The sequence below is a fragment of the Xiphophorus hellerii genome, chromosome 3 (assembly GCF_003331165.1).
Source record: "Xiphophorus hellerii strain 12219 chromosome 3, Xiphophorus_hellerii-4.1, whole genome shotgun sequence".
Lineage (NCBI taxonomy): Eukaryota > Metazoa > Chordata > Actinopteri > Cyprinodontiformes > Poeciliidae > Xiphophorus > Xiphophorus hellerii.
Genome location: NC_045674.1, coordinates 21,524,761 through 21,550,561, shown reverse-complemented (window position 1 = coordinate 21,550,561; position 25,801 = coordinate 21,524,761). Strand labels below are relative to the sequence as shown.

Genomic DNA, 25,801 nt, shown 5'->3' with positions numbered 1-25,801 from the left:
GCAAATACTTTTTTACAGCACTGTAGGACTCTATGTACTTTTCTGTCTCCATCTAAATAAATCAACAATAGCTTGCAACATGACTACAAGCACTGTTATAATGTTGTTATAATGAAATGTATAGCATCCAGACCTCAATCCAAGCACAGTGATTTTAATGCTAATGTGAGTTATGCAATCATTTTAAATAGTAGTGGTCTATGGGGCAATAAATTAAATGTAGCTTAACTAGAAAGTCCAACCTTCAGCATGTTTTTCGGTCTTGTATTGATCCAAAGGGAAATTTTGACCAGACAATTATATTGTGCAACGGTATGACTGAATCTGAACAGGCCTCACTCATTAGTCTGTTTTCCACAGCAGGACCTACCTCATTACCGTTGTCCCTACAGGCAAAATCTTTTTCCATCCTGTTGCCTTGGACATTATTTATAAGTTGGTTTGACATCTCAAATACTCTTGTAATCAGTAATTATAAACAGCTCCTCTACCATTACTGTAATGTAATGTGAAGGCCGTCTGTAATGTGGATCTACAAAGTAAAATATCCAACAGCTGAAACTACAAAAAGCAAATTAACCACTTTAAAAATACTTTTTATATGCAAGTACAACACATATGCTCTGACTCGAAGTAGGCTAAGCTATAAAGTTCATGTAAAGTTGAGGACAAAATGACAGAAAGCAACTCTTCCGCCTTCAAGTTGACATTTCTTATCATAACTCAAACAGCATCAATTGTGCTTTTGCCTCAAAAAAAATTAAAATGGAAAGAAATATTTGCTTTATTCCATTCAGTCCTAGAGCAGCCTGGGAAAGCTTCATCTTATTACATCAAAATCTGCAATAATCTACCAACATGCAAGGACATAGCTAAATTGGTTGTTTTGTACCAATTTAGCTATGTAAAGGTATGTAAAGAAGCTGTCACTGGGTGTTCTATGTAAACAAACTGGGAACATTTCATGTCTGCTTTGATTTTCAATTATTTTCTATAATCTGCTGCTAGTCTACTGTAAAGAACTACAACAATGTGACACCAATAAATCTTACCCAAAAGCTTGAGGTTAATCAGAATTATATCGGTTTGATCATAAGTTACCAATGGTGATATGTCATTGGAGTCAGACGATCAGAATACTGATGAGAACTACAATCAATAGAAATAGGATGTCATTTTAGAAAATAACATTTCCCTAAATAAATGATATCTGGGAATTTAACTTTATTATTATTATTATTAATAATTATTCCTAAATGAAAGTAGGAATGAAATGCCAAAATATGGGTATAAAATGTGGATACCAATTAGCAAAGAGGCGAATTGACTAAGAGTTGCTTTGGACTATAACCCACCAAGTTAGACTGAAGATTAGAAAGTTTCAGTCATTTCACCACAAACTACAAGCTTGTAATCCACAATACGGATCTTAAGGGCACAATTAGAATATTTTACTTTAACAGATTTACAACTTCAAAACAATCTGCTAGTCTTTAAAACATATTACTGAAAAACATGTTTACATTATTTTATCTCAATAAAAGATGATCAATTATCAAGATTGTTTACTTTAAATGAGGCAGCCTGAAATGGTAAGCTAATGATATGGAAACAGATCCAGAATGATAGAAACATATGTAGTAACCTCCACAAACTATTAGCAAAAAGTCAGTCAAAATATAAAAACAATTCAAGCATTTAGGAGTTTGACTAAATCTTAGCCGTCTTTACCAGCTTCAACTTATCTGACTAGAGCGGTTGAACTGTCCCTCATTCTGCACACATGTTGCTACATGTGTGCAGACACAAATGGGATTAACTGCTCCAGCTTTCACATGGTCAATGATTAAATTAGGTTGTAATTTTAGACTTTTTCTGAGTGCTGCTGGGCTTTTGGGTCAGAAAAACACTCTCATGAGACAGATAAGAAAACATCAGATCTTGTGTAACGCGTGGTATTTTTATGAGAAAGTAAATTATTACAGCTAAAAGTTAGATAAAGTATAGTGCAAGTATTTATCTACTGAGATCAATAAGGCAAATTAGGTAACAGAAAAACATTACAGAGAATTTGTAATGTTCTCTGACAGTTAACCTGATTATTAAAAATTTAGTAGATTGATGATTTTATAGTGGCCCAGTTAAGCGCTCTTTGAGATGAAACATAGCGGTCACCTCTGAGTGGTAGTGGAAAGCTAATAAGAAGAGAAAGTATGTAGTCTTGTGTTGTCTTTAGTCAAAAGCCGGAGTTCAAGCTCTTGACAGCTGTGAAGCTTGGACATGAAGGTTAATCAGATTGAGCATACCAAGTCAAAGATTATGTCAGCTTTAACAAAGCCAAGAAGGTTTGCAAAAGCTTACTGAGCCCTGAAAGCTGCAAGTTTCTACTAGTCTGTATTTTATTTAAGATCTATTCAGGATGCCTAAACAAGTTTACATGTCAATGTCCCATATTTTTTCAGACTCAAATTTCTAAAAATCTTTATCCATTCAAAATATTTAAATTTTAGAAAAGTTTTATGTCATTCTACAAATACTTCTGAAGTTGTCAGGCTTTAAATTTGCAACCTTGATAGACTGATGGATTAAGGCTGGGCAAATGGTAGATGGATGGACAACCTAGATGGATGAGTGATGGTGGATGAATAGGCAAAACTTTGAGTCAGTGGGATGATGAGTAGTAAGGACATACAAAAAAATCTTTCATACTCCATTTTCTTTTCCCATTCAGATCTAAATAACGCATAACTCAAATTCCATTTTTTTTTTCCAGAGTTGGAACCCTGTGTATTTAACAATGTAACAGAGGTTTGGGCCAATGGGGGAATTCCTCTCACAATTTTAACAAAATACACTGCAAATGCTTCAAAGGCTATGACTGAAATGTATTTTTTTATTTGTTAATGTCAGTATTACCATAAGTACAGATCTGTTTAAGCATTATGTATGTAACTTATGTAGATCTTAGCTGGATAAACAATTTGTGTAGAGCATATTTCTGAAAGTCGAAGTTTTCTTTTTTAATCACACTTTTTCAGGTTCTTAAAACGAAAAAGCAACTTACTCCAAACTAAAAGTAATGAATGGGATGGCACAAAAAAGTAGAGCAGTGAAAGCTGAAAAGAAATCCTTAATTATTGTTTCTATAATCTACACTACACTCTACACTAAAAAGAAGATTGACACTCTAAATAGGACAAATGTGTTGCTAGAGTCTCTAATGAGTAGCTACAGCTTGTATATAAAAAACAAGAATGCATGACAGAAAAGAAAGTAAGGCCTACATTAGTCACCTACCAATAAAACCAAGACACTTAATAAATTGTAGCACAAGCAACTACTTAAATATTGTCTATAAAGTGACTTACCATGATTGTCTGCTGCAGTGCAGCATTAAGAGAAGAATATCAACCATGGGTGGGCAGGGAGAGAAAAAGATCCACATGAACTGAGAAACTGCCAGCTAAACACTAATCAATGCGTTGCCTATGCATGTCTAAAACATTGTTTAAGGATTCAAACATGAGAAAATGTCTTTGTAACGAAAAATGTAGCGTAAAAGCTATCACAGATAAACAGATAGAATATGCTATCTGTTTTGATAGCATATTCTCAGATACTATCAAAACAGATATTACGGTAAATCATTTGCATTGTCTTTAGCAAATCAATAGTCTTGCAATGATGCAATACTTGGAGCTATCCTGACAGGCTCATTCATCTACACTTCAAAAGATGGGAATGCAAAAACAGAAATGAGTTCCCCTCTTTGCTTTACTTAAGGTAGCTAACATGTCTGAAAAAAAACAAACAACAAAAATACAAAAAACTAATTTGAAAATCAAAGCAAATCTATAAACATGCCACATCGATAGCCAGCCAATGTCTTTTTATGTACAGCACTATTTTCCATTTAGGTGAGCAAGTATGTATAACCTGAGCCAAGAGGACTGCACTGCCCTCTCGCAGTGTTGACCAAGTAAGGCAATGTTCAGCCTTACTAGAGCTGCACAACTTACTCAGTAGGAAAGCACTTGTTCAAAACACATGCTGCTAAACAGAGAACTGAACCCCAAATGATACATATTTCTCATTAAAATAGACAAAATAGATCAATAAAGTTTTCTCTCCACAGATTATTTTTCAGCACAATTTTCTTGGTATGTTCTAAATTCTTAACAGATTTTACATTCACAAGCTGTTACATTGAAATAAATGTATCTATTGCAGTATTACAATCATAAGTCTCAAGAAACAGTAGCTCACATATAAAACCAGTGGGACAGACATAGATGAGTAACAGCTTTTTCCCTTGTGACCTCTTACAAGCTACTTCACAACAGCTACCAGGCTAAATGTTTAAAGAAGACAAATTCACCAAGAGGTCAATGGAAAAACAAGCGTCACGTCTGGCTAGGCTAACAACAACATACAGCCTAAGGCAAAAACAGCAGCTTCGTTTCAATAAACATACCTGCTGTTGAACTACTGCTGCATAGTTTAATAGTTTTATGTTTTCAGGCTTGATAATAAATCATCCACGACTAAAAAACATTTAACAAGATGTATGCCTGACGGCACACATGGACTACCACGTCAAATGCAAATGGCTTCACAAAAAGCTTTTTCTCACCTTTCTTTGCTTTTTTCTGAAGTTTTAACGTGTCCGAGGACTTCTTCTTGATTTCCTGTCGAGCTCGTTTGTACTCTGTTACAAACAGACCAATTAACAGAGGTCAATCAACTGCTTTATTGAACATTTAGCACAATTTAAATGACCAGATATTTTGTGTAAGAGCAGAGCACTAGTGAATAGATAAATATAAATTGTGAACTGAAGTGATAAAACTGGCAACAATTTACTTTGAGAAAGAGTTTGTGCGATTATACAAGTTCACCTCACCTTTTGCATGGTCTTTGTCTAAAGTGTTGACACCTCTTTTCCACTCCTCCATCTGTTCCTGCAGAGGGTTAATCAGACCCTCCAGAAAGCACCTGTGAAACGACAAGTTTCTCCCTTTTAATCTGAGGTCAGCCAGATTAGTTCAATTTACATGCAAATGAACCCCTTGAGTTTTCATTACATTTCTGCCCTTTGGATGTCTATTTGGCAGGGAATGCCATGTACTCGTACTAAAGCAACAAGCTCTTGCGAAACAGAGCTATGTCATGAAGAACAAAGGCCAAACAAGATCGTCCACTTTTTCCCCCACATACATTACCTCGAAGATTTTTTCATGCAAAGACACACTTTTGCGTTCTGCCCCCTTTATTCCTATACCCCTAAATACAATCCAGTCATCAAATAAAGTTCACCTGTGTAAAATTTCATCTGTGTTGCTGCAGCTGTTTTGTGAAAGCCTCCAAGGTCTCCAGCTATTTTTGCAAAGAAAAGTTGACCTTTGAAAACCATTTAACATTTTTCCTCCACTTCACAATTATTTACAACTGTCTGATGCTCTATACCAAAATGGAAATAAAATGCATACGTACGACAGCAGTATATTTATCATCCAATTTAAGTGAAAGCAGACTGTCAAGCTTGAAAAATGCACAAACATAAAGTCTGGTTTATTTATGTGGCATGTAATCTCACGTCAATCATTGACATAGACAAACCGGGAGGGAGAAAAAACACAGACTGTGAGAAAAGAGTCTGCAAGTGTCTGATTGTGCGACACAGGGGGAAGTACTAAGCCTGTGCAGTTATGTCTGTCAATCATTACCCAAGCATGAACGTCTTCCTAGACACATTTGTAAAGTGTGTGAAATGTGGACAGCTGGAGCCTTAGCGAGTCGAGCTAAAATTAGACTTCTCCGTCTTGCAGACATCTCCACAAAGTGTGTGTCAGTGGGTGGTTGTTGATGGCAGCCCCCACGTGTATGGCCCCTGCTATGGAGATCCAAATGGAATCTCTACAGAAATGCCAAGTGAAATTAAAGAGCCTCTTGTCTGGGATGTGTGTGGTAATGGGAGGGGTCAAGGCAGAAAGCTGTGCTGGGTCCATCTTTCCTTTAATATTATAGATGCGTATGCATCCAAGTAAATAGACTTTTTCTCAGCATTCCACAACAAGGGTCACGGTCACCCACACACCCAAAACATTAAAACACAAAAGGCCAGGAGAAAGAGCAGTCAACACTTTTTGAAGAATAACTTTGGCCAAAGAGCAATATGTGTTCAAAAGAACAACATTTCAGTGTGTCATTTTCCTTACATGGAGAACTGTTTGAGTTTCGCCTCTATGCTGCGATGCCTCATGCACATCCTGGTCAATGCAGACCCGATGTCTCTGGTGCCACCTGGAACAGAAACGAATATGATGAATAAACTTGATTTCAGAGCAAAAAAACAGTTTCATATAGATGCATCTAAAAAAAAAAAATCTGATTATCATTGAAAGCTTTATTGCAGTAATTTCAGCTTAAAAATCATGTTCCATTGAGACACAAAGTGATATTTCAGAAATGTATTTGTTCAAGTTGTTGTATTATGACTTACAGAGAATGAACATATTAAATTATGTTTCTCCAAAGATAAAAATAATACAAATAAAACAAAGGTTTCTAACGCCAACTGCTACATTATCAAATAACTGCTGACTATTGAATGCATTCAACAGTCATACAACAAAAAGACCATAGATAATAGAAACGCTTGGTTACAAATTGCTGCATGCAAGCAAATTACTGGAAAGTTGAGAGGAAGGAAAATGTGGGAAAAAAGTTTCACAAGCAACTTGGATACCAGCAGTTATACATCGCTACAAAATAGATGGTCGAAATGACATGTCACACTTTTAGTCATTGTCACTAAAGGTGACCTGAAAAAAACAGATATAAGCAAGTTTTAGAAGTACTCAAACAGAAAAACATTTTAGAAATGTCATAACACAAAAATCAACAGAGCAGAGTTTGCAGCAAGTTGATCAGACAGAGTTACGGTTGGAGCTATTAAAAAAAGAGGAAATGAAAAAAACAATGTATTATATTTTGAGATAATTCATTTTTAATGAGTATAAAAGTCAGTTTGATTTGTACAGCAAACACTTTATTTTTAAAGACCTGCAAATGCATTTATTTTGATAATCTTTAAATTAGGGAAACAGAAAACCTGACCTCAATTTAGCATGAAACATAGACTTATGAATTACTTTATTAGCTTCCTGTGGGAAAAGACAGACAGGAAATTGTTGTCTGTTCTGAACGGTTGTTGTTTGTCACAAGATAAATAGTAATAAGATGCAGTGCACAAAAGGCTACTGATGGTATTGACAAAACAACCTTCTCCACTGCTGGGAGAGAAACATAAAAAAATATCAAGGACTTAAGAAAAAATTAATGAACATTCACTATCATTCATCCACCTTACAAATTATGCAACCAAGAGCTTTTTTTTTTTTTTTTTAAATCAAGTAGCTTATATTCACAGTTGAGAACAAATAAGAAGTGGGCAAAATGTGCATTTTCCTCCTCACAGAATAAATGGTCATCCGCTGGCAGTGGTGAAACGTTGATTGACAGAGCTATTGTCTAGATGTTCAGCATGAATCAATAGCTTCTCTGTGGGACCCCTGTCTGTATGTTTATTTCTCTGTGTGTCAGAGTCCATATAGAGTCGAGAGGTCTGGAGAAACCTTGAATTACTGAACTGTTGACATTCTGCACTCTGCTTCATAAACAGGGAGATACTCTCTACTGTGGGGGTGTGTACTTGTGTGTCTGTGGCATCTTATGGAGTGTAAAATTTTCAGCAGAGTGAGCTATCCAGCTGTCTGCACAGCTCTACAGCGTGAAGAGATACATGCATAGCTGTCACTCACTCAGCCACTCCCACCCACGTTACTAACTCCAAGAGACAATTGGCTTGCAACACATACAAGAAGCTGCTGCCATCACCACCAACACTCACACACACATTCTGCAGCTACAACTTGATAAGGATGGCTTCAAATTGTGAGCGACATTTCAGGTTCCTCAACAAACCGACTACTGAGATTGCGTGAGATGTTTTTAGCCACCCTGTCTGGACTGTGTAAATATAATTATAGTAATGAACATACCATCACGAAGTGTTGAATTTCCCAACTGGCAAGTTGAGGTGCGAAAAGAATTCCTAACGTACGTACATTAATGTAAAACAGAGGGAGTTGTTTGAAAAAACAGCTCTGGTTTCAGTTCTGTCTAAACAGTGAATGTTTTTATAACCGATACAACATGGGCTTACTGGTGTGTTACTGCAGCAATAAAACTGTATGCATAGTTGGTATAGTAGCAGTGGGATATGAATGAACTTCTTGTGAAAGAGCTTGTTTTCACACAATCCAAATCCATTTTGTTCTTCTGTTTTGTTCACCTTTTCAAGAGTTTCTAATTTCTAAATAACAGACTAAGACTGTGGCCAAGTACAGCACAAAAACTGGCTTAAAGAGTATTAAATCTTTCAAGATGGCAAATTAAAACTTTGTTATACTGTTCAACTACATTTAATATCCTGTAAGGGCCACTGAGCTCAGTATTAATCCCTTTTCTGTTTTATGAAGTCTTCCTTTTCGCAAGCTTGCTTTTACAGAAGGCGTGGCTAGTATAAGGGCCTCACTGTTGCACAACACCAAAATGTTCATTCACTCCAGCGGTGAATTGCTCGGTTATAATACTCAACCATCCATGTGGCCACGTCTCCCTCGCTGGGAGTTCTTGTTGTTTCTGTGGGTGTGGCCGCTTCATGAGACACTTCCACAGAGACGCCACAAACAATTTTAAAGGGTTCAGACCAAAGTCATTAAGGATAAAAAATGGTTAAATTAATTAGATACATAATAGATTAATAAATTTACCACTAAATATTCTAGATTTAATATGAAGACAAATAAATTCCAAGATATCATTTTGGGCAAGGTCATTAATGTGCGGTGTGAGCATCTGCTGGTGTCCAACAAGCCAAGTATTAAATTACAATAAAATGCCCGTTCACAACACTTGTTGGAATATATTAGCCAACAATTATTTAATTACAAACTGTCTTAGTGATTAGATCTGTCACAATAAATTTTGTTGAACGATAAATTGGACCAGAACTTATCACAATAAACCATAATGTTGTTTATAGACCATTTTCAATCAATATAGTGGTAGTAATATAATACTGCAGGAACATCCTCTCAAAGATCAATAATCTTTGGGCGTGCCGCGATGGCGTAGGGGATCGCGCGACCCATGTTTGGAGGCCTTGAGTCCTTGACGCAGCCGTCGCGGGTTCGACTTCCCCCTTTCCTGTCAGCCTACTTTCATATAAGGGACACTAGAGCCCTCAAAAGACTCCCTGGAGGGGTAACAAAAAAAAAGAAAGATCAATAATCTTTAAATTGTAATGAACGTTTAACAATGGAACTGGAAGACTTTTTAAATACATAAAACAGAAGCAACAACTAAAATGAATTATGAAGCATTCAAAAAATAAAGCTAGTTGAAACATATGCAGCAGACTGAACTTGTCATCCAGTTTTTGGTAGAAAGAGGGAGAAAAGAGAAAAATGATAAATCAAGTTCAGATATTATCAAGCTCATTTTAATTGATCCTGCTATTAATTGATTAATTGCTTTTCGAGACAGGCTTATTTGCAACATGAATATTGCGATGAAGATAAATTTGATAAAATCACAAATAGTACAACTCTCTGATCTACTAATACTATTCTATCTACTATGGAGATTTTTTATTTTATTTTTTATTACTTGTCACTATTGGAATCCAGAAAATAAGTATATGAATACTTGCACTTTAAATAGATGTCTTTACATTTAGCGACTTATATGTAAATTTGAGAAGAAATCTGGTCAAAAAAAAAAGCAAATAGTCAAAATGATGAATGCTTCTTCACATGTACAAATAAAAACCAAAGTAACCCACAAATGTGTAAAGAAAGAGAAAGTGTGCTGCTAGTACTTGCTACATGTAGATCGGGGACGTTGGCCACAACCAACTCTGTTGGTTGGCCACAGATGGCTGCTGTTAACTATGGGCCGGTGGTTAAGAAGATAAGAGACTGAGGATTATATACAGCTGGATACACAAATAAAATATACACTCCCCCAGCTGGACAGAGGTATGGAGATCTGGTGAGCAGTTAATTACAGAGCTGAAGAAAACATAAGTAACCTTCACACTAAGCCACCAAACTTTAAAAATATGTTTAATTCTTCTTTAATTCTCCTTTTACTCGAACAGAAACCAAACCGCAATGACTGAAAACTTTTTCATGAAAATGTTTATGTACTGGGCACGTCACCACATCATTTCTTTTTTACTTATTTCAAAGGGGCCATAACTCTATACACAAACAAGGTCATGGGGTCGTTGGAGAAGGAAAAAGCCCACATCCTCACAGGTTCCTCACCGTACTTAACAGTGATCCTAAGCAGCTTTTCCATATCCTTACACAGTTTTAGAAGTTTAAATAACATCTTAAAGTAAATATTCATTCAGTGGTTGTATTCAGATGAATATTTGGTTGCAAACTTGCTTTCAGACTGCTCTTTCTAAAAACACCAATCACAGGTCTGAACCATTTCTAACTGTCATACTCCATAGTCTTCTCTGGCACTAGGTGGTACAACAACGTACCATTGTTTCTCATGACCTGGAGATACATGAATGGGGAAAAACAAGGTGAAAGTCCAAAGCCAGTTATTGTCCAATTGTCACTGCTGCACCCTACTCTCGCTGTCTCACACGTGAATCATATTTTAGTTTACTCATTTACGTCAACACAATCAGTAAACACGTGGTGGATTACAGAGTTTTTGTTTGAATCAGTAAAGGAAATGCATAACACAAATACACTCAGAGGGTTCTAGCTGAGCAGTTGCCGTGCCCAGATTGGTCCACCCACACAACACAGACACGGGCTTTGCTTCTCATTCACTCCATCATTCTGATATGTTGCTGTTATATCAAATGACAATGGAAGGAGTTAAGATGAACCACATAGATATCGCTTGACACTGTCCGGCACACTGACAATATATTCCTTTAGCTGTGCCCTGACTTCCTTGGACACTAAACTTACCTCCTCATTTCATCTGTATCTGCTGACAGAGAGTCAGCTAGTCTGTCTAGTGTTGCCTACCCACACACACAAACACACACAACAGACAGCAAGTCTAGCCTCAACAAGCACAGACACATGCAGCGTGTGGGCGTGCAAACACACATGCACCTGCTATAGTGTGACGAGTGCTGACGTTAAAAAGCTCTGCACTGACTTCAGTCCCCAACAGCTGCCATGCAAAAACAGGACAAAAGAAACGATGAGGCCGTCTTTTATAAATATGCTGTGCAGTATTTGAAGACAGTATGGAGTAGGCAATGTGTGTGTTCTTTTATGGATCTCAGATAGCACTGAGATGGCAACGTCATAGAAGTATAACGTTGCAATAATTTTGGTAAATACGTTCATCACAGCCACTCCACCATACCTCAGGTTTAGCATCTTCATCCAAGACCTACATTAAATGTAGACACAGAACACTGAAAATGGCCTTCAAAAACGGAATACGCTTTTTCTGCAGTTCACCTAACATATCACATCTTATTAATTTACTCTCTCCAGGTTGTTGTTTATAATACAATATTGCACACATTGATACTGTAATGACAGTTGTGATTCGCTATATTGTGCATTTCTGGTTTCAAAGAATAACTATCAACAGTCCATTGATTATGGGACAGAAAAACATCACGGCTTTACGACAAGCATGAGACACACCAGCTTACAAATAAGGCACCTAATTGTTATTAATACTCCAAAAAATGTTTGTCTTTAGAAAAAAAGTTGTTTTTTTTCCAGAAAAAAACCCCCACGTTCTTTTGTGAGGTTGTTGCACTTTGTGGAGTCACAAATGGAGTAAAAGATGTTGACGGATGTTTATGTTCACACTGATACTGACTGTGTAACATCAAAAGAAACAGCTCCATTACAGAAACATCTTCCAGTAGCGACAGTGAGTTTCTGGCTCATTATTAACCCAGCTTCTCCGTCCCCAGGAAAAATGTATTAAATTTCTTTAAATGTCACAATCTTTCTTTGACAGAAGTGACTATAATATTTTGCTCTCACTCCTCTTGTATAACTCGTCAGCAAAATCCCTTTAAATTTTTTAGACTTTTCCAGATATACTTGATTCAAAATGTAGTGAATCAAGCTAAGGTGCAAAGTTTAGCTGTTATCACAAAGTAACCAATTATATTTTTCTCAGAGACTGTTGCAGTAGGAAGAGTTACCGCTGAGCATCTGGTCAACAGTTTTCTGGCCATCGTCAGCATTGCTAATGCAGTCGTGTTCAATATTTTCATCCTTGATTGCACACCTTCGACCTCACAAGAAAAGAGAGAATCACAAGAATCATTAAAGTGACTCTTGTTCTATAAAAAGTTGTCAGGCATAGTTGAAGTGCAAATCTATGCTAATTGGCCAAATGTCTCAACTACATGGCAAAAATTTGCTTTACTTTCAGAGGTAAACTTGCAGTGAATAAAATGTTTGAATACTTTTATGTCTGGCCTTTCTGTGCTTCATTCTTTTCTCTGTTTATGTTTAGTTTTCTGTCTCCTCCCAATAACATCTAAGTATTCTGCTCCCAACCATCGTCCTTGATATATGAAGAAAGTGTTTTCACAGTGTCTCAGTTAATCCAGTCAATAAGCAGTTGCCTAGTTCAATGAGCGGTCAAAGTCAAGACCAAAATAAACCTCAGACTGACGCAGACTATATGCCATGGGAAAGTTCATGGTGATAACAGGAAACTTGTCTTTAAAGATGTCCTATTGAGTGACATGTTAGCAAAAATGTTTTATATATTCAAACTTACTGTTTTAATATGGAGTGATAGAGATACATAATACAAATATTTTAGCTACTAGGCAGCAAGAGGAGTCTATAAATGCTTGAAATACTAGACAAAAAATTTAAAACCTAAAAAGATTCAGTAATGAGCCTATAAATAAGAGTCTTTATTCCTCAATAGAGTGTGCTAGGGTCAGCCTACATGTATCTGTTTGCCCAGAATCTGACCAGTTAAAGACAGCAAGGGGGGATTAAGCGTGTCATGAGATGGCCAGAGAGAGAAAAAGAGAGTGAATAAAAGAATAGATTACCCCTGAGACCTTTCTTGCTCTTTTCTGGGCTTCGGTGCCCCACTTTCTAACTAATCTTCCTTTTTTGGTGTGACACATATTCTAAACACAGACACACAAAAAGAATTGACTAAGACCTCTAGCAATGAACTAAATTGGCTTGTTATTTTGGTACTGACATTGTTATTTATGGTACCTCTAACAGTGAGCAGTTTCTACTGCAAGCATGTGGTCGGGACGTGCGAAAAGTCTTACGCCACAGTTAATCATTGACAATGAAGAGGACAGACGTTTATGTTTTCATTGCAAAAGTTTGAATAAACTTAAGTCTGAGTCACGCTTGTACAACAGACTACACTCAAAGTTCAGATGAAAGGGCAGTAATACTTTTTGGAAAAAATGTGTGTGGTAAAATTTTCAAGAAGAAATCTGTTTGATTCAACAATCCTCGAGAATAAAAACCCCAAATCTTTGTCTTTACAAAGCTGAAAAACAGAAAAAACAAAAGACAGGTAATTCAGGTTAGAAGGGTGGAGTGGTTAATTACAACCTTGTAAGGTTGTAGTTAACCTTACAAGGATATGCTTTTTTTATGCTTTTTTTCTTTAAAGAAGCATAATGCTGTACATTGGCTTCATTAGACACATATACAGTATACGGAAGCCAAGGTATGACCCTTTCCTAATTAACAAAGTGATCAAAAGCAAACCAGCATGGCATTCACAAAGAACAATTCTTCAAATAATGCAAAAAAATTAACATGAATTAACAATAAATCTGTACATTTTCCCCAATCCACCTACACGTCAAGGACTGTATATTAAACATTTATACCTTAAATATGAAAATTTCATATTAGCTTAATTAATTGTCTAGATAAATCAGTCTGGTCTGACAAGACAAAATCAATCCTCAAAACCACATCAACTGCTTAGACGCACAAACAAGTTACACAATATTGTTATGAATACATTCACCTTGATTTTGTCTGCAAGCACGAGGTAATGATGCATGACATTAAGGAAATGATAACAAGGAAGAAAAACAACAACTGATCATAAATAAATCCAAAATGTTGAAGTTAAAGATAAAAAAACTAATAAATAATCGAATCAAAACAGTTAAGATATTAGGTAAGTTATCAGATTTCAGATGACTATAAGTCGTGTTAGGTTTTAAGAAATGTTGATAGAATGAGAGAAAAGGCATTACTCGCTTTAAATTTGTAGCAAAACAATGAAGCATTGGCAAATTAAAAAGCAATTTTGTATTCTTTCATGACAACACTAGTGCAAACTGGAAAGCACTCTGACATGTTGTTAACATAGACATGAAAGAAATGAGAAACTTTCCTTAGCACTTGCACAAAACTAAACAGGACTTTTGTCCTCGCTGTGTGAGCAGGCCTGTGACCTTTCCTTTCCCTACAGTGAGACTGAGAGGTCTGTGGTCTGTGGGATACTGGTGATAATTTAAACCAGAGGCGAGCTACACAGACTCAACTGTTTGTCAGTGCAACACAACACTGCCTTGTTTGCAATAATGACCACCAGATTATATCCCCTATGTGTATGTCACAGGCTATGCATGTTTCTGTACTTGTGTGTGTGTGTGCTCACACGCATAAGAGCCCCATCATAAACTCAGAATTTGTGAAAGGACTTTTTCCAATCCAGTGTCAGTTCATATCAATCTTCACAATTAAACACACACACTTCACACAAACACATCATTAATGCTGCAGTTTATGGTGTTTTGACTTTAGAAACTCAACCTTCTAAGTAATCTGAATTTTAACAGCGGTTACTCATGTAAACACATAATGGGTCCATTATTTTACACACCTAACCAGTGTTTGGTATAGGATATGAGGCATTTGGAAAAATTAAAAATAAAAATTTCATTACAGGCACAGAGGCAGAAACACATTGAATATGTACCATAATGGTGGAGGGATCAAGTCTGAATCTTGAATTCAAGACACATTTGAATTGGGACTCAAGACTCGTACTCTTAAGATTTGGCATGGAGTTGTGTCTTGTGAACAATTTTTTATTTGATTTGACTTTTTAAGTGGTGAAAATAACCTGCAGCTCGGACAGAGGTGCACACATTCTTGTGGATTGTTTGTGTTAATAGTCATGGATGTTCACATACTGTGGGCTAATGGTTAATAATCTATTGAGGTTTGTTGAACCATTATAATAGCGACCATACGCATGGCACTGGACGGAGCACTACTGGGCCATTTTACAACAAAATACACCCATCTTCCTGGCTGTTAAACTGTGTTGTAATACATGACTGGTGACATAAAATAAAAGCACTTCCTTCAAAAAACAAAATTAACAGGAAACACTAAATGAAGAATTTATGATGGTCTACAATCATTGTGTTTCAAACTAAGAAGAATAATATACTCTAAAGTCAATACAGTACAGTATGCAGAAAATCAAAACTAGCTCATCAAAATAAAAGCACTTCCTTCTCAAGTCATTCAGAATATAAATACTTGATGTTTGCCTTTTACATGGATAAATGTACTTGTGATCATCTCTAACTCATAGCACTATGATGCAAATTCTCCAGTAACTTGAGGAAGAGTTTGTTTATTAGCAATACTAAACAGTATTGCATCTGTAATAGACGGTTCGCTACAAGATTAAAAAAAAAAATAACGATATCTTGCTACTTTAGGTCACAATGTTCATCTGTTAAACCAAATCAGTATTTCCCCAACCCTGGTTTTCACGGCACACTAACCTGAATGTTTTAGATGTTCCCCTTCTTCAACACACCCCATTCTGACTGCAATTCAGCAAAACCCTGTTAATCAGCCATCAATTGAAATCATGTGTGCTGAAGCAGGGGAATACCTAAAACTTGCAGAGCAGTGTGCCTTGAGGTCCAGGGTTGAAAAACACTGATCCAAATGTCCCTCTTTTACTCCGTTTAGTTATCATTCATCTCTCCGAGTTGTGTGACAGAGATTATATTTCTGTTTCTTGTTACAACTTGATGCGTTTCTCTTTTTTCTCATGCTGTTCCCTTCACCCACCTTTACATCTTTTGTTTTGTCTTTGTGGGGATTTTACGCTGCATAGAGAGTACTTAATCTTGAAGAGAAATTAGCACAGTGCTGCTATCACAAAGTGGCTGAATGCACCTGGTTTCAACAGTATGGCAGCAACAGGAGTTAAGGCTGGACATATTAAAAGGAAAGTTCTAGGAGGCAGACAAACAAATTGATAAACTGCAAGAGGAAAAGGGGGAAGAAATAGTGATTACTGAAAGAGACCAACAATCCTTAAATAACTTTTATTTATTTATTTATTTTTTTACAAAAAACTGGCCCAACTACTAAAAATAAAGCCACTCTAGGTGGTTAACAGTGACTTGTAAAGAGGATAACTTTACATGTCACATATTGTGAGTAAGTAAAAACACTCCCCTGAACAAAAGCAGACTGTAGACTGGTCTATGAGTTTGACACCCACCAACAAAAGAGACAGAAGCTAGACACAAAAGGAACTAGACACAAAGATAATATCCTAACGTAAACAAACTAGTACACGCACACCCAGAAGTTGGATGCAAATGTTATCTGAGATAACACCTACACACACTTCCAACACTTGTGTGTTTAAAGAAAACTTGTCCGCAGAGCAGACGAGTCAGAGCTGTCCCCGTTTTACCAGGAACACACGTCAGCAAACAGTAAAAATGTTATCAAGAAATGTTGCAACAGACAACAAATCTCTGGTGGTGAGTTATATGTTCATTCTGAAGAAAGAAACAAACGGAAGCAAACTTCTCATTGGACTACAATGCCAAGGACTCAAGACTGAAGTTAATTTGCCAGAGAAATGTGTTTTGAATTTGGCTTTGCATGCATGTCAGACGATTCAGAGTTCACTCGTCTAACCAGATTTATGTTTAAACAAAAGCAGGAGAGCAAATAGCACTGACACCTGCAAACACACACGTACAAAAACACACTCAGAATTCACTGGAACTTTGAGTGAGACAAATATTAAATGTACCTGGTATGGCTCTAAAACACCCTCACTCAAACAGATCTCGCACTGTCTTCAATAAAGTTATCTGGAAAAAATATTTAATAAATATCATTGAGCTGCCTAGCTATAAATTGTGTCAAAACACTGCTATAGTATAAATGATCTAACATAAGCTATTGATTTAAATATGAGTGAGGAGTATGGAATCTATTTCTGGTCTATGTTTCTTTGAAGATTATGTTCCCACAAATGCTTTCTTTCTGCAATTGGTTTATAAAACCAAGCTGTAAATATTCAAATAAACTCAGTTTTACAAGTTGTGTATTTGACCCCAGAAACTGTCATTTTTGTGACTGCAATGATCTGTAAGAAATCCAGGATAAGATTCCTAGTCAACAGTCAACAGCAGCAGAGGTGTGTTGACTGAAAGGCACTGAGCTTGTGTAGGAGACAGGATGTTGGTCTGGCCTAGACAGAAGATTGGAATTATGCACAGCCATGGCTAGTCTTGGACCCAAACTGGAAAAAGAGAACAGAGCAGTCTCACATAGAGAGCTCACTAAGTTCAGACGAAGGCTGCTCTATAGCAGAGGCCGAGCATAAACTGGGAGCACCAAAGAGGAAAAAGGCTGACTTTTTCAAAAGAGATGTATCGTGCTTTGACTGTGGTTTACAGTATAGGCTGTGCTTACAGAAATATACATTTCTTTATATATGTATAAAGAAAGCAAGTCATAAATCAAGTCTTATTTTCAATAGAGGCCGTCTTTTAAAACTACTATACATTAATCACAATTTCACCCTTTCTTAGGTTTTGTTTTAGTAAAGCTTCTGATCAACCTTCAGGCATTATGTGCACTGAATAGTAAAAAAGATAGTTGTTGTATAGATTAGTTATCTAAATCTGTACAAAAAAGAGGCATGGATAACACATTCCACATGTCACACATTGTGCCCAGAAACCACCAGACATTACTAGATTTTTGGAAGATAAGTCTTGAAAGACATCTGTTATTTACGACCTCTTTTCCCTGGGGAAGTACTTAAGGGAGTAAAGGTATTACCAGCTTTTATCATCTACAGCTTAGGAAATTTATTAAATGTCTTTTGCTTTTTCTGTTAAGAAAAGTCATTTTTTAATATTTTGATGTTCTCACAACTGGGTCACACCACTAGCGGTACCATTTAAGTTCTTGGCATGCAGACTCATGAATACCCAGAAGCCATAACCAAATTATCAGCTGATTTCATCAAAATTCAGAGAGCCTGGACCAGGTCAACCCATCTTCATACTGTGCCCTACTTTATACCACAAACACACTAAAACACATCTGTTGAAGAACTAAAAGCCGCTGCTACAGTACCTGCTTCACCAAGTGTGTCCTAGTGCAAAATGACTGCCATCCTGATTCCCACATGCACATGATGGAGATAACATCATGTCCTCACAAATGTTTAACATAAATTCACTTTTGTATTCACTTGCATTGAAAAAGGCAATCAGATGATATTCATCGGCAGCTGATATGAGAGATGGCAGATTTTTGCCATTTATAGAGGCGAGAAATATGTGAGAAAAATTGTTTTACTTATAGAAGAGACCCGAGAAGCCCCCCCCATCTAATACCTGCTTGTTGTTTGTTACTCTGTAACCACAACACAGGCGACTTATCTTCTGAACAATAAGTCCCTGAAACTACTATTAAATTAAGCAGATATGTTTGTATGATTGTTTATAACCAAACTGCATAAATGTATGTTTAATTATTTTAACACTAACAGGAATAATTCTTGGAAATATTTAGTTGGAAGTTGGAAATATTTAATTTTATGCATTGTTCTTAGAATAAGTTTACTTGAGTTTATTATGAAGTGGAATCTCATACTTGCCCATGTCTTGTTGATTATTATACACACTCATATTAACCTTAAGATCAATTTATACATTTTTGTGCCACTACTTGCATCCCTAATCCTCAGCCTCTGACTCTCCATGTACCATTACTGTAGAGTTCAAGTTTCTTAGTTTAGGTAATTGGTTTTAGTAAACTGCCTCTGCACATTTTGCTGCCACTGTTAATAGAAAACAGGTCTTGAGAGTTGGCTTTATGTTACAAGGAGAATTTGAATACAATAAATCCAGCTAGCTAAAATAAAGCTGTGTGGAACAAATAAAAAGAAAAAAAACACATCCGATTTTAAATGAAAATCCTATACACTAATGGCAGGGCAAACAGTCATTCTAGCAGCTGCTGAATGTTATTTTCTATCCGAACAGACCCAGCGTGCTTCTACATGCTGCCTGTGTGGCAGGTGTATATTTCATTACTACAAACTCAGACATGTCTAAAGAGAGTCTTCCCTGCAGCTGCTAAAGGAGCCACTGGCATTAATACTACCAGAGACGAACACCTAATATTCTCAGCACACACAGAGAAGTTCATGCACAGGCAATTTTCAAAAAAAAGCTGCCAACCCACATGCGACACGAGGCCTTTTTTATGACTGTTAATAAACTATTATGGCTTGGGTGGTGTGAGAAAATCTGAACAGGCTGTGTGTGAACATGAATCTGTGGTTTAGCATCCAACTGTTGGAGAGCACCAGATTTAATGATGCTGCAATTAGCCTATTGTTTTGCATAGTTTAATATAAATTAAGTAAAGTAATTGGAAGGAAATGGGACATGATTTGCAGTAAATTTATTTAAATCTGAAAAATCCCCCCACACAAACATACCTCTAAAAGTCTTCTAGGTCAATACTAGCCTACCTGTGTGCAATTCAGTGTCAGCATTAATACTCTCATTCTTTGTAGGTCTTCTGCTGAGTACAGAATAATCACTCAAACTTCATTCCCCTCACACTCTCATGTTGAACTGAATACTACAGGTTTGTTTTGTGGATACGCATCCAAGAATACACAGAAAATTAGGTAAACAGACAACTGGCACACAGAACATAAAGACACAATGCTGTTACACAAAGAAGGAAACTATGACGTGTCTGTAACTCGATAGAGAACAGAAAGAAAGAAGGGGATTCACACAGAAAATGAACTGTTGCTTGATGAAACAAGAGAGGATTATTCACTTCTGAAGCTGGTCTTTCGTGATGTTCTCATGTCCATGTTATCTCTTTTTCATGGCTTCAATGGAGCCTTGTCCTGTTTTTCATCCAGCAAGCTTCAAGATTTCAGAGGAAAGGAAAATAGAAGGAAATATATTGACAAGTTTAGTCTGTAATTTGTCTGCATGTGCTTGTTACAACATCAAAAGTAAAGAAAATAATTTTTTTAAAAGAAAGAAAAGAGGTTTGGTAATTCATTGGCTGCTTAAAAACATCTTTGTAGCTCAAGCACTCAGAGCATGAAAGAGTGAATCCTTCAGTTTCTATTTCAACTTGATGATTTTTATGGCCCCAAACTAAGCTTTGAATATACAGTATTTACATTCATGCAGCAAATCCTAATAACAATATAAGGTTGGACCCTGTTCATTATTGCTACCTCTTTTTTAAAATAAGAGCAAAAAACAAAAGAGTTCTAATTTCCAACACATTTCACATGCGTTGGAAATTTGACTTGGAAGTCCAATTTTAGCAGTTCCAAGTCCTCAAAGTCCAGCATTATTACATTTACAAAGATTAAAAACAAAATTTCAACATGACAATGTACAAAATTATGTTTGTAATGGTGTGGCTTTAAATATAAAATCTGAAGAGATAAAAAAGAGGAAGTGGATCAGTCATAAGAAAAAAATACAAAACTATGACTGATATAGATATTAAAAGTTATCATGTAGACAATGGGATGGGGAATATTCTAGAACTGCAAAAATTTACTTCATTTTTTTTTGGTTTGTCAATACTTATCCAGAAAAAGAAAACCCAAGTCAAAATCCCATTCCTGTTTAGACAGCTTTGGAAACATGGAAGCAGACATGGTCTCTCAATTGAAGTTTAGTCTAACAATGTAATTAAACCATCACATCTTAAGTTGCAATAATCACTTTACCTACTTAGAGAAGCATAGTCGTTTTGTCTAAACAGGTTCTGTTTCCTTTCAGTGCGAATTTAGCAAAGTCCTGAAAACAGCTTCGTCTGTCTCTCAAAGATTTGAACAGTCAAAGTCATTGTTCCATTCTGCCAGATTTATGAGTATCCTTCTAAAGTCAGGCTAAAAACATGCTAATTCAGTAAAGCAGACACATGAGTTGAAAATTAAATCAAATAATTTGTCCTATCCCAACTGTTACCTTGTTTGAAGACACTAACAACTCTGTAGGTCCACAATAAGTAAACCTGCTCTGTATATTTTTGTTGACATTTTTGTCCCCTTCTCCTTACTGCTACCTTGTACAGTTATGTCATTTAGATTCTTTTTAACTTAGAAGTTGCAAAAGAAACTTCATTTCTTATCTCAACATTTTGCTTGTTTTTCATTTCATTGAATTATTTTCCTTTCCAGATTAATGGCAGAAAGGAAAATGTTTTAGTTGCAACAACCTGGCTTTTTAACGACAAGGATGTCATCTTAAAGCCACTGTATTCGAACATAATACCGTACATAATATTTTAGTGTTTTCCAAAACTGGTTTGCATATAATATAAATGCATATTTAAAACATATATATTTTATATAAAATGTATATACACAAGAAAGAAAAAAGTAAAGAAGGTGAAAGGAAAAGTATTTAGAAAGAGAGGCATATGGTTACTCTTTTCTCTAATAGGTGTTCTCCTACATTCCCACCTTCCTTTTAAGGTTTTGGTTTGTTTTACAACACTGATTTTAGCCTCTATACTTAACTGCACAAAGATAACTCAGAGAATTTAAGTTGACGTGTACTATAAACATTTAAAAGGATTAAAAGTTTAAAAGTATGCTCTGGTGCTCCAACTCCTGACATACAGGCCTATCCAATCAGCATTATATTGTGCTTAAAAAAATGTCCAATCCATTTTGAAAACAGATCAAGTAACCAAAGCTCAGCAACTATGCAGCAGAAACTGTTAAAATAAAGAAAAGCTAAAGGAAGAAAAATGGTGTTCAAAAGAATTTAGTCTGAAACAAAAGGAAAATTAGGAAAAGATAAGTATACAATGAAGAGTAAACAGTAGGTAAGATTTCCTCAAAAGTCTGCAGAAAAAGCAGCCTGGATATACCAAAGTACACCTCAGTGTACTTCAGACCAGATTTGAACAATTTGAATGAATGGAAAGTTGAAACCCAGAGAATACAAAATCAATTAAACAGATGGTTTGAGAAAAATCAAGTCTGCTTTGTAAAACAGAACGGGTCAAAAGGTTTGTGGTTGAGCTTTGAACATGGATTATACTGCAGAAGTATTTGTTGATTAAAGAAGACCCCTGTTGGTGCGTTTACTTAAAAATGGAAAGGTTGTAAATTATGTTCATTTGTGTTTGAATTCAGACTACTTACTGCATAATAGACATGTCAAAAGTTTTGTTTTGAAACTTAGTAACTTTACTCTAATGAGATATCATAAAGTCTACAGGTCTGAATCTTTATAAGGCACCATTAATGTTAATTTCTCAAGGAAATAAAACTATTTACAAAAACTGGCGAAAGGTCAGTTTCTTGATTAAGGGCTTTAATAACATTCACTGGGTGAGCTGGTTACTTTTACGGCTACATTTATTGATGTTACAGAAGATAAACTGCTGTTGGCTTTTTACTCTCGCTCTTTAAACATTTACCTTTGAGCTCCAAACCACTGATTTCAATGCCAGGTGAAGAGTAGAAACAAGGATAAGACTTGAAAGAACACAGACACAGCAAAATATAGAAGAAAAAAGATTTGAAAAAAATGGCAGGAATTAAAATGCATCTCAATATAATTCCTCAGCAGCCTCTTGGTAATCATGACTTGCTAAAAGAAGATTGTCTCAGTACTATAATCAATGTAGATACAGAAACAGACTCTTTGAATTCAAAGTTATCAATGGCAGTATAAAGAGCTGATAAACTGAAAAACAAGAGTACTGTATATGCAAACATGTTTTTAATCTTAATTACTGCAGGCATACCTGATCTCTTCACTGAGCTGAACAATGAGAATTATAACATAAAACATATCCTCAGTTTTGTAAATACAGCACCTTGCAGTCAAGCTTGTTTAGAAAAATATCATTAATTCTTAGTGTGCTTTTTGAACATCTATGCAATTTTTTATTCTTCTGAATCACTAAACTGCACGATCCTTACTAAACCACATTCTCATTTTTAACTTTTTAAATTTAAAGTAATAAATGTAACTTTTTGTCAGATTGAAGCTCATAAATTAGGTAAATGGCTCATAAATTTCCTAAGAAACATGAACAAATGGCACCTTAGCTCTATTTTGAAGTAGTAGAAGTTGGTTATTAAAATCCAAACCTACAGCCTTTCTGAGCCATCTAATCACAACATAAAGAAACAAAAGTCAGAACATTTTGGGTTTAAAACCACCTCCCACATCAATTTAGATTACATTAAGAGGATTGACATGCGCTGCAGAAACCTGCATAAGCTAAAAGAGCTTGTTGTAATACGGCTGCACACACCCACATGAAGATAAATACCTGCCGTGCATAAATGTTGAAAATCGTAGCTCATTATCTATCCTTGCTTCTTAAATCTAAATAAAGCCTGAGCCGCAGTGCACCAAATGGCAAGGGCTGTGTGATACTGCTGAACGAAAGAAAAAGACTGCAAGTCAAAGTCAGGGAGAAAAGGGCAGAGGAAAAGTGATGCAAGGCTTCTCAGCTAACTGATCTGGACTCTTTTACAAAAACCTGTATAATCTAAGAGGGCGAAGGAGAGGATGATCACTCCCTGCACTTCCCCACCTCCCTTCAGCTCGTTTCTCTCCTCCATCACTCTCACTCCTGTGATTGAGGTAATGAATGTGTGTGTCTGTTTCAGCTCCTATTAATAGGACAGTGCGTGGCTGGAAGTGTCCAAGCTAGGGAAAGATGAGATCTGTTACTCTACCACTTTCCCACTCTCACACATTCAGAATGAAAACAGAGCAGCAGCAGAGAGCCCAGATGTAGAAGAGGTGGGGGGTTGGGCTACAGAAAGTGGAAAAAAGGTGAGCAGAGGTCAAACGCAGAGCCAACAAGAGAGCTTCAAACAGCGTACTGATGGATTTATTAGCCACACAATACAGCCAATGAGCCACAGACATTCCAAACACCGTAGGGTGAAGAGCTGGAGTCCAACATAATGCAGTTGCAAAGACAAACAGAGTGACATAGCTGTCAAACATTTTGAGTTAACTACATTACAGAGACTATTCCTACCTCTTGAGTTGGTAGCCAGGTCGGCCACTTTCTGGAAAGCATCCAGGAAAATAGTGACGGCCACCGCTGTCGCCCTAAGATGGGAAAACAGATTCATGAGGCAAACATTACTTTCCTCACCCAATTTACGAGAATGGACGATAACTTTTGTTGGCCATCTTGAGGTTCGAGATTTTTCCTGAACAGCCAGTCTTGTCCAGGCTGTTTCTTTTATTTTTCTTTTTTCTATCCCATAAAGCGCACCCAGGCTGCCACACAGCCGCCCTTGCTGCCGCTTTGGCACTTCAGTCAATGAAACGTCAGACTGGGTTGGTCTGATATTTTGCATACTAAGGAGAGATACAAGCAAGTCTTGGTATCTCTAGGGCTTGCTAGTAGAGGTTGGTTATTTTAAAAAAGAAACTACAAGGAGAAGGCTAAATTAGCAAACATGCTAATAAGAAAAGCGAACAGGAAGATGAGGGCTGAAAAACTCAAGAAATTTTTTTTTTTTAATCGGTGCAAAATGCTGTCAAATGTGCAAAATTAACAGATATTTTGAGTGGTGGAGGGGCCAATGTCAGTGACAAGTCAGGATCAAGGGTTACTGTAGGCCACCTGCTTCCATGAACGTTCACCACTGTTGCATGTTTTCTCCATTTGTGGATAATAACCCCCATTGTGAATAGGTGGAATCCCAATGCCCTAGAAAGAGCTTTGTAACATTTCCCAAAGTCCTGGTTGCTAATAAATTAGTTTCTTGTCTGTTCTTGAATTTCTTTTGATCAGGTGCATCATATGTTGTATTCTGAGCTGTTTTCACCAACATAATGTAATCTGACCTGGGATTGACTCATGAAATTGAGCCAAGAGAATGTGATTAATCAACGTAAACAGATGATTTACCAAGGGTAGTAATTATAATTTCACACAGGGCCAGGTTGAATCAGATAGCTTTGTTCCCTTTATAAATGAAATCCCAACTCAAAAGCCATTTTTTGCATTTAAACAGGTTACATTCAAGTGTGGCAAAAAAGTCAAAACAAACCATCTTTAAGGTTGTAAATATCTTTTCATAGAGGTGCATTAATGAGCTGAACTTTATCGAACATGAGACCTGAAGAATAAAAATCCAAAGCTGTTTTTATGAAATGTTTTGAAATTTATGTTTTTATGTGAATAAGACACATTACACAAGTGTAACCGTAAAACATGTACAGGCAGTTGGTTTCTGTAAAGTAAATATCAAGGCTGATGTTTTCACAACTGAACAACATGTACTGTAATACACGTGTTTTATCTACAGGTTGAACATGCCCTGCTGACTGAAGAATGTCTCTGTAATTACGCTGAGTTTGCCT

At 36.4% G+C, this 25,801-nt stretch overlaps 1 protein-coding gene across 11 annotated transcripts in view; it reads right to left on the bottom strand.

Moving 5' to 3' along the window:
* The window catches only part of LOC116717322 (protein MTSS 1-like), a 46,339-nt gene that overhangs the window by 11,428 nt on the left and 9,110 nt on the right, over positions 1-25,801 (bottom strand). For 5 of the 11 annotated variants that reach the window (XM_032558595.1, XM_032558602.1, XM_032558596.1 and 2 more), the window contains 5 exons: positions 24,462-24,535; positions 6,219-6,303; positions 4,904-4,995; positions 4,634-4,708; positions 3,369-3,380 (listed from right to left, as the gene is read on the bottom strand). In XM_032558595.1, the coding sequence (XP_032414486.1) occupies positions 3,369-3,380; positions 4,634-4,708; positions 4,904-4,995; positions 6,219-6,303; positions 24,462-24,535 (338 nt within the window). The remainder of the gene's footprint in view (positions 1-3,368; positions 3,381-4,633; positions 4,709-4,903; positions 4,996-6,218; positions 6,304-24,461; positions 24,536-25,801) is intronic. The other 6 variants (XM_032558598.1, XM_032558600.1, XM_032558605.1 and 3 more) reach the window with 2 other exon arrangements.